General features: G+C 43.4%; 1 protein-coding gene across 2 annotated transcripts; it reads left to right on the forward strand.

The window, feature by feature from the left end:
- Positions 1-292: 292 nt before the first annotated feature.
- On the forward strand, positions 293-6,783 carry ZNF396 (zinc finger protein 396). Of its 2 annotated transcripts, none has more exons than XM_028162289.2 (4): positions 293-380; positions 2,580-3,070; positions 3,341-3,485; positions 4,370-6,783. In XM_028162289.2, the coding sequence occupies exons 2-4, from the start codon at positions 2,651-2,653 to the stop codon at positions 4,822-4,824; spliced, it is 1,020 nt and encodes a 339-aa protein (XP_028018090.2). In that variant the 5' UTR covers positions 293-380; positions 2,580-2,650; the 3' UTR covers positions 4,825-6,783. The 2 variants fall into 2 exon arrangements, with proteins under 2 accessions (XP_028018090.2, XP_028018089.2); XM_028162288.2 differs by lacking the exon at positions 293-380 and adding an exon at positions 708-856.
- Positions 6,784-9,837: the final 3,054 nt, after the last annotated feature.

The raw sequence follows: 9,837 nt of genomic DNA on the forward strand, positions 1-9,837 counted from the left end.
CCGGGAGTCTCCTCCGTGACCTTGGCCAAGTCACAGAAACTTTGGGTTTATTCCCTGTAAAATGGGGATAAACGTACTGGGTTATCGAAAGAGTAAACGAAATAATGTAAGTAAAAGTACTCTGAGAAAAATACTGCTGGTTTCTTTGAACGGGGATCCCGAGCAGCTGGATTCCCATCCGTCGGTATTTCGCTCTTCCCCGCAGTCCAAGAGCTACCTCTCTGGAAGCCTGAGGCGCGGGCCTCGGCTCGTCTCCATGGCAACCGCTCAGGCATCCTGAGCCCCGCCCCCTCCCCGCCGCGAGGACCGGAAGCAGCGGCCCGTTGGGCGCTTCCCCGGCTTCTCCCCCAAAACGCGGGGTCGTCCTTCCTAGGGCGGAGGTGAGAGTTGAGGTCTCTTCGCTCTGCTAGGCCTCCGGGAGAAGCGACCGTCACCCGGGGGGATGGGGAAGGGATGGCCGCGGGCCTGGGGCCACCTCACGGTAGCCCCACCACCACTCCCAACACGCGCCCGCGCACCCCCTCTTCATACCCCTCCCCGCCCCCACCCCGGCTACCTCTTCCTCACGCCCCCGGCGCTTCTCCGCGGCCTCCACCTCGTCCCCGCACCTCCTGGCCTCTCACAGCGCGTGCGTGCACCCCCTTTCCTTGTCCGGGTACCCCGTGGCGCCTGACCCCCGCCCCCCAAGCCGACCTCCTCCCATCACCCTCCGCGCGCTTACCTGACCTCCCGCGCACCCTCCCCCCGCGCCCATTCTCCTCGTGTGGTCTCGCGGAGTCGCGTTTACGTCCGGGAGCGGCGCCGTGTGGTGGAGGAAGGTGTCCCGGGACCGTCGGGAGCAGGCTCAGCAGAGGAGGTATTTCCAAGGGAGAGTCGGTCCCCTCGGGAAAGACTCCCGGATCTGGGTCTCTGGGCGAAACCTCCCCTCCAGGGACCGGGTTCGTTACGGACCCTCGCGCGCTGTTGGGGGTTTGGTCTCTTGGGTGGAACTGAGAGCAGTTGTGGACCCGGCACAGACTCCGCTCCTGGTGCGGGAGACGCAAAGTGCGTCCCGGTGGCCACTCCTGCGACTTCCAGAGGATGCTTTAGCTTAGGGGCCCTCTGTGTAACTCCCCTAGACGGCTCCAGACACGTGGCCTCAAACCCCACCTGTCGCTCCGGTCTCGATCCCAGATTCGGTTCCGGCTCAGGATCATATGGGTCTGCTGCTCCTTCTTTGCGCTGGGACCCCGGCCACCGGCTCTGGACCGCGCAGCACCGTAGAAAGTGTGGATGGCCTGAACTCAGACCCCAGCTCTGCTCCTTTGCCTTTGGTCTCGTTACCTGAGCTTGCCCTGGCGGGTTCCTCAACATGGGGATGAAAAGAACCTTACAGGGATTTTGTGGGGATTTAAATGAGTTTATATTTATTAAGATCCCTAGACGAGTGCTTAGCACATAGTAAATTCTCTGCGTTTCAATTGTGGAGCACTGTATAAAGTTGTGTCATTTATTTGGTAACCTTGTCTTTCCCGGGCTAGAATATAAGCTTTATGCAGCCGCAGGCTTTGTTCGGGTCACCGCCATATCTTCAGTGCCTAGAAGAGTTCTCGGTGAAGTGGGGGAAAAAATGGTAAAGAGGAAAAATAGGGGCACATATAACAGTTTAAATTAGTTATCAGTTACTAGTGATACATATACTAAAATGCTACTAAGGAAAGTGTCTTCCCACCCCCATCCTGCTAACAAGCTAGTGATACTGGAGAATTGTTGCCCCCATACTCATAGGTGAGTCCCCCTATGTTGCTGGTGACACTGATTTGATACAGCGTTTTCTATAATCTGTTTGATAGTACATAGCAAGATATTTGTCCCTTTTCCTTTGACCCCAGTAAGTCAAGTCCTTGGGACATCTTTGAAGGAAATAATTTGAAAGGAGAAAAATAGTATATTTTCTGAAAATGTGCTTCCCAGCATTGTTTATAACAGTAAAAATTAGAAACAGCCTAAATATTCTACAATAAAGAGATAATTAAGTAAATAATATGGATGTCACAGATGAGCAGTAGACATGTACATGAAAAAATGGAAGTACATTAAGATGGAGGAATATGCTTTTTTCTTTTGAATGGTCCCTTTAATGCCAAAGTAATATTGTTTTAAAAATTAGTAAGCATTGAAAAAAAAAATCTATGCAAAAGTACTTCTCTCGTGAGACTATTCCTTAGAGCTCCTTGCGGCAGTCTAGAAAAAATTAACTGGCTCTTCGAGGCTGACCCAGAGTCATAACTTTCCTCAGCCTTCCCTTATTTCTGTTCTCCAGGAGCTCCTCTGCAACCCTGGCTGATCTCTTATTGTGATATTTAGTCAGCCTCATGTGCATGATTTTCAGAATAAATTGCGAATTACTCATGTATATAAATTAATGCCTCTGAGCTCTTTGATTCTCTTAAAGAAGGAAGTGTTCTTTGAAAGCATGGTTTATGTTAAGATTAAGGGCAGCACTTTCTGTACAGTCTTATGTTTCTAATCTTAGTTGTATCGTTCTAAGAAGCATTTCTCTTTGTCTTGTTTCCACTTGTCTCTTTAATCATATTTAGGAGTGTCCATAAGGAGAGTTTCACCTTCTTGAAGATTAAAGCCTAGCAGTTCTGAGCTATTCCCAGTCCAAATGTCTGCAAAATTGAGAGAGACATCAAAACTCCTTACACAAACTTCAGGAGACCCTGACTGCATTCTGGTAATGAAGGTGGAAGAGGGAGGGCAGGCCTGTAATATGGTCTCCAGCCGCCACTGGAGCAGCTACTACAGCTCAGAGACCTACCGCCAGCGGTTCAGGCAGTTTGACTACCAGGAGTCACCTGGGCCCCGGGAGGCTCTGAGCCGGCTCCGCGAGCTTTGCTGTCAGTGGCTGAGGCCAGAGGTGCACAGCAAGGAGCAGATCCTGGAGCTGCTGGTGCTGGAGCAGTTCCTGGCCATGTTGCCTGAGGAGCTGCAGGCTTGGTTTCAAGAGAACCGACCAGAGAGTGGAGAGGAAGCCGTGGTGATGCTGGAGGAGCTGGAGAAAGAGCATGACAGGGCGGCTGAACAGGTGAGACGGGGCTGTGGGGATGAGGGACAAGGCTGAGTCAGGAGCTCTGGCACATCACTGGGGTGAGAGCTCCCAAATTGTACTCCCACTCAGCACAACTAAATGTAGAGTGTGGTGAGTGGACTCCTGGCTGTGCCAGAAAACAGAACGCGCCTCTGCCTTTTTCCTCCCTTTTCCTGTGTCCCAGGATAGTTTCTTCTCTGTTATTTTATCTTCAAGTCCCAACCTGATTCCCTTCTTCAGCCTCAGTTAGTACCAAACTGTTTCTAGGTCTTTCTTGGACGAAATGAGGACATGCTTGCAAAGAAGCTACCAACTTGTGAAATCACTCAGGAGACACCACGTAGCCAGCTTAAGCCCACAAAAAAGCAACTGCAGTGGGCATCGAAGGAGCTTCACACCTTAAGACAAAATGGTGAGGGGCAGGGTTCAGTTCATGGTGGGGGGGTGGGAAGGTGGCCTCTCAGCCCACCCATCACACACATCTAGGCTGCTTTCTGTAAGAGGTCTCCAGTCTCCCCTCCTACCTCCTGTTCCTGTGGGAACTTCCACCATTATATATCCTGCCAATGCACATTCTCAGTATTTTGTCCTTATTTCCTTCTCAAAGATTCTTATAATATTGTTCAGATTTTTGAATCCTTGACATCATCTCCATCTGGATTTTCAAACCTTTTTTTAAGCAGCATGACCCTCTTCTCAATGAAATTTTATGCAGAGTTGCAATATATTAAACAGATGAAAACACAGCTACTCTGACCAAAGCAGGAACAAGCAGCCTCAGCCTACCTCTTCTGCCGTCAGGCAGTCCGTGAGGCCCTTTTGAGGGACCCCAAGGTCACAGTCTAAAGACTGATTCATTTATTTTTATAACTTTTGTTTATTGATACTCTTGTGCTAAATCTTGCTTATTGCTACCCACTACCACATTTAATTCCTCTCCTTCAGTTGCTCCTCTGCTTCTCCAATAATTCCTCATCTTTTAGGCCCTTTCTTTTCTTCCAGACTTTCCTCAGTTTCTAATGTATCTTTTTACCTCTACTCACCATTCTACCTTTTGCACAGAGCTTTTCGTCTTTATAGTTGCCCGCCTCATCAATATATAAACCTTCTCTTTCACCTTTTGATCTTCTCAGTGTTTTCTGCCTTACCCTCTCCATCCTCCACATTGTGATGCTATATTTCAAACATGCCAGCTAAAAAATAGTCTATATATATTTCATTTGGATCATTCTATTTCGTTTTCCTTCCTTCTGAACAGAGAACTGGTTACATTTGCTTTTCCATGTATTATTTCAGATAGAGACACCGGAACTATAAATGTGAAATCAGCTTCAAGGCGAAAGACTTCTTCAGGCAAAGAACTGCATTACAAAGTTTCTAACACTCTTCAGATGAATGCTTCCCAGAGTTTCACATTTAGAGGAACCTGTGAACAAGATAGAAAGTTTGAAAGAAGACAGGGAAACCGTCCTCGAAAAAAACAACACAAGTGTGATGAATGTGGGAAAGTCTTTAGTCAGAGCTCAGCCCTTAATCTACATCAGAGGATCCACAGTGGAGAGAAACCTTATACATGTGACGTGTGTGCAAAGTCTTTCAGCCGAAGTGCAATCCTGATTCAACATCGAAGAATCCACACTGGGGAGAAACCCTTCAAATGTCATGAATGTGGGAAAGCCTTTAGTCAGAGCTCGAATCTTTTCAGACATAGGAAAAAACATGCTGGAGAAAAAGTCCCATCAGTGCTGTGAGGGAGTCAAAGCATTTACTGAGAACTTTTTCAACAGGGGAGCAGACACAAAGCACCAATACTCCTTTAGTATAAATCGGTAGTTTCAGTGGGCACCAATTTCCTTTCAAAGGTTGTAAAAGCCACAGGAGAGAATGTAGAATATTTTCTGTCAGCATTGTTTGCTTTTCTGCTTTTCAGTACAGTGTCAGTTCAGATGATTGAGATTCTAAAGCTTAAATCGGATTTCCATCCCTAGTGCAACTCTTGAAAAGATACTCTCAGACATGTTCTGCTGTTTCCATTATTAACACAAATAATGAACTAGTATGTTCCTTTTTAGACAAGTACATTTTTGTGTTGAGAAGGAATGTGTGAGTTAGTATATAAGTGGATATTCTCCATTTCATTACTTGCACATTGGAGTTATTAGACCAAAGATTAAATCAGTTTTTTAAGAAAATTTCCTGGGAATTCTCTGGCAGTCCAGTGGTTAGGACTCCACACTTTCACTGCTTCAGGCATGGGTTCAATCCCTGATCAGGGAACTAATATCCTCCAAGTCACGTGGCATGGCCAAAAATAATAAAATAAATTTACTGTTTTATTTTCTGTTACCAGATTCAAAATATGAGAATAGGATTGAGGAGACCCAAAAGAATATGTACCTCAAGACCTAAGCTGAAATGTCCAGGGTCATTGTTAGGAAGCAGATGAGTAAAGGGACTTTACTCATCTCTTACGAAAACCAGAGAACCTACATACTGTTTTGTTTCAATTTTTAAAATTGAGGTATAGTTGATGTATAATATCATCTATATATACTGTTGATGATACTAAGTAATTTCCTGTGTAGGAAAAAAGAATTATCTCCTTTACAATTTATATTGGAAATATCTCAGTGAAAGCATTAAGATTTGCTCTACATGTCTTCAGGAAGTGGCCTAAATATGATGAGTGTTCTAATAATGAACAGTTATCTGTGGGTGCTTATATAAAGTTGATGATCACCTTAACATAAAGAAATAAGGAAGATGAAGAAAAGACTGTCCAAACAAGACTGATGTTACCTGGTAAGTGCAGCACATAATGGAGAAGCGTACTTACCTGGAAATGGAAACCGTTAACAGCTGATGACTGTCCTTCAGAGTTCTTCATGGCCTCTGTTCTGGCATAAATCAGCTGTGAACATGTTTCAGGCATCACAGGACAACCTTTTCAGGGTCTTATGCATTCTTAGTAAATGAGTTTCTAGACAATTTATCATGATGTTAAGATTGGATTTTGATACTCTTGTACAAATGAGAGAATCACTAAAGTTCAATTCAAAGAGTCCATTGAGTTTAACCCACATTTAATTCAATCAGATTCTCTTGTTTAAAAAGTAAATGACTGGTATTTTTTTAAAGTATTCTGACAATATATAACATAATGTCCCCCTTTCCAGGGATTCTTAATAAAACTCTGTATGTATTACAAGAATACATGGATTGTTGTGTCTCCCATGGTGTCACCGTTACCCAATATGGAGGCAACCATGAGAAATGAAAGTCCTTAGAAGGAGAAGGGAAGATAGGCCTCATGGTGAACTTCTTTGTTCCTCATGAAGTGTAAACATTTCATTATCAGAAAATCCAGTCATATCTAGTGCTTGGAGTAACTCCTGAGACAAATGTGGGATTACATGCTCTGCTTAGTTAGAATATTGATAAATATTAGATTAGTAAGGGGAGAGGAGAATACAAATTTTAATTTTAGAATTTTCTGATAGTGATTATACTCTGTAGCTCTAGTAAATATGAATAAGTATTGAGTTTTGTACATTTTCATTTATTAAAAATGTAGGAGTCTTTTTATTTGGGTCTCATTCTTTTTGTAATTAAAGAGAGGAACAAGCCATCTATTAAAGCAGCAAATGCCTCAAAAGATACATGTATTGTGAATTACTGCTTAATCATGGAAAGAGTTTTTTGGATACTATGTGAATAAAATGACAGAATCTAAATCAAATATTCTGAGGCAAGCATCTTTCTTCACTTGCTTCTGCCATAAACTTTGCAAGATTACATTGTCTTCAGTGTGAATAATATGAACTTCTCCACCAGACAGTGATGTGAATCATATCATCTTAGAATAACGAATCTTTAAAGGGTGTCGCTGAGTACTCTAAGTTATCTTGAACTTGCATAGGTCTCCTAATAAGTAGAAGGTGCTAGTTTATCTAACTGGAGAATTAATATGACTTGGTGTAACCTTGATAAAATTAGCATATTAGCACCCCATCAAATTGATTAATTTCCACAGTAAATAGTCCAAAATGAAATTGGTGTTTTTTAAATGAATTTCACTCCATCTGAGCCTTTATTATTATCTATAATCTTTTTCTCTCCCATTCTCTTCAGAGACCAGGTCAGATGTTTGTCACTGTCCTTGAAACTTCCTGTATCAGGAATGCTTCTGGATACAAAATCCACCTTTGGTGGCTTAAACAAATTAGACTTTGCAACCAGAAATCTGGAGGCGAGTTGCTGCTGTCTGTCAATCAGCAGCTGAACAATGACTTGTCTGGCTGCTGTCTCTGCACTTCTTTGGGCCTTTCCTTTATACTTATTTTCTCAGATATGCAAGAGAGCTGTCCCAGCTCTGGGAATGGCATCTGGGGTCAAGTCAGAGAGGAAGAGGGACTCCAGCCATGGCCATGTCCTCTACTAGGAATAGGGAAAGCTTTCCAAGAAACCCCAGCAAAATTCTGCTTATGTTTCCTTGTTGGAAGTGTGTCTAGTAAAGCAAGTGTTTTCAACTCCTAGAGGGAAAGCAGCAGGGCAGATGGGGATTGGGAACCACACTGAGTCAGCCAACAGTGTTTGCCATACTCCTTCTTGGCCACTTTCCTTTTCATGAGCAGATGGCTATGATTTTGCCTCCTTCATTATCAAAAAAAAAAAAAAAAAGATGAGAACTCTACCAAGTTTGTCAACTTATCTACATCTCACCCATCATTTCCTCTCCCCTTCCTTTCAGAATGAAAGAGGGGTCTCTCTTCTCTGGTCCCTCAGCATTCCTTCCCACCTCTGAAGGATGTTGGCTGCTATCAGTTATTCTCTTTTTTATTCATCCTTTTGCCTTCCTTCAGGATCCATCTCTTCAACATTCAAATATGCTGATGTGACTTTTCTAGCATATTCTTAAAAATTCAAGATGGTGGCTAATCCCTGAGTCGGGGGGAGCAAAATGGCCCTGAGTTTTGCCTCCTTCATATGCATCCATCTCTTTCAACCACAGTGGTCTTTCTAAAGCATAAATTTGATTATGTACCCTCCTTGCTTAAAACACAAGCCACCCATTGCCTTTTTTTTCCCCCTTTGGCCAAGCCACGCGGCCTGCGGGATCTTAGTTCCCCGACCAGGGATTGAACCTGGGCACTCAGCAGTGAAAGCATGGAGTCCTAACCACTGGACTGCCATGGATTTCCCCCCATTGCTTTTAATATAAAGCCAGAACTCCTAAACAAGGTTTTTGAGGCTCTTCATGATGTGACCACAGCTTACCATTTCAGGTTTCTCTTTTGTTACTGCCTCCGTAATACTCTATGCCAAAGACATTCTGAATTAGAAGTCCTTCTCCTGCCTCTGGGCCTTTGTATTTGTTCCTTTTAAACGCTTTTCCAGCTTCTGCACTTTATCTAACTCCTGTGTATTCTTCAGGTTTTAGCTTAAATGCCACTTCTTCCAGGAAGCCTACTGTTAACATCCTAAGAGTAGGTTGGGACCACCTCCACACCTTTCTATTGATTCCATAGCAATCTGTTCTCACCCTGGCATTACATTTATCACATGAAATACAATATTTTTAAAATATCAAACTACAATCGGCCATAAAAAAGAACAAAATAATGCCATTTGCAGCAATATGGATGGACCTGGAGATTGTCATACTGAGTGAAGTAAGTCAGACAGAGAAAGGCAAATATATGATGCTGTTTATATGTGGAATCTAAAAAAAAAATGGTACAGTTGAACTTATTTACATAACAGAAATAGAGTCACAGATGTAGAACTTACGGTTACCAGGGGGGAAGTGTCAGGGGAGGGATAAATTGGGAGATTGGGACTGACATATACACACTATATAAAATAGATAACTAATAAGGACTTACTGTATAGCACAGAAGGGATAAATTGGGAGATTGGGACTGACATATACACACTACTATATATAAAATAGATAACTAATAAGGACTTACTGTATACACAGGGAACTCTACTCAGGACTCTGTAATGACCTATACAGAAAAAGAATCTAAAAAAGAGTAGATATATGTATATGTATAACTGATTCACTTTGCTGTGCAGCTGAAACTAACAGCATTGTAAATCAACTATACTCCAATAATTTTTAAAAGATAAAATAAAATATCAAACTGCAAATATGGCCCAAGGAAGAGGAGGAATAATACTTTGAGAAGAAAGAAGTCACGACATAGTAAAAGAAAAAAAATAAATAAAAGCCCTCCTGATCCTGGGAATGGTGAGACAAAGAGAAGGTCAGACACAGGTGACGTTTCACCTCTGCAGAAATGCTGGAGGGGGTTGGGAGAGAACTTGAAAGGGGAGAAAGCTGGGCTTACTTGTCATTGAGTGCATTGGGAAAACAATTGCTGAACAGTCTTCCCGTGCTCCAACACTGGACTATTGTAAAAATGGCAATACAGAGTTAGTAAAGAGTCTACCAGCTACCATGTGACTTAGAAGATATGTAGCCGTTCCCCCTGCCCGATGGGGACCTTGGAAAGTAGCTGATTGAACCACCTGGAGAGTTGGGATCACTGGACAAAGTAACTTTGTGGAACTTGTAGCCAGAACTGTGAGTCTCAGCTACACCTTAGAGGGGTGGCTAGAACCAAGGTGGAGGCAAATCATCAAGGAAGGGATAACTGGCGTCCTGCCTCACCAGAAGAACAGATCACTTGCTGCTGCAGGTTTGGTGAGCAAGCACCACAGCAGACTAGCTGCCCAGAATAGAAACCAGAGAGGAT

The sequence above is a fragment of the Balaenoptera acutorostrata genome, chromosome 13 (assembly GCF_949987535.1).
Source record: "Balaenoptera acutorostrata chromosome 13, mBalAcu1.1, whole genome shotgun sequence".
Taxonomy (NCBI): domain Eukaryota; kingdom Metazoa; phylum Chordata; class Mammalia; order Artiodactyla; family Balaenopteridae; genus Balaenoptera; species Balaenoptera acutorostrata.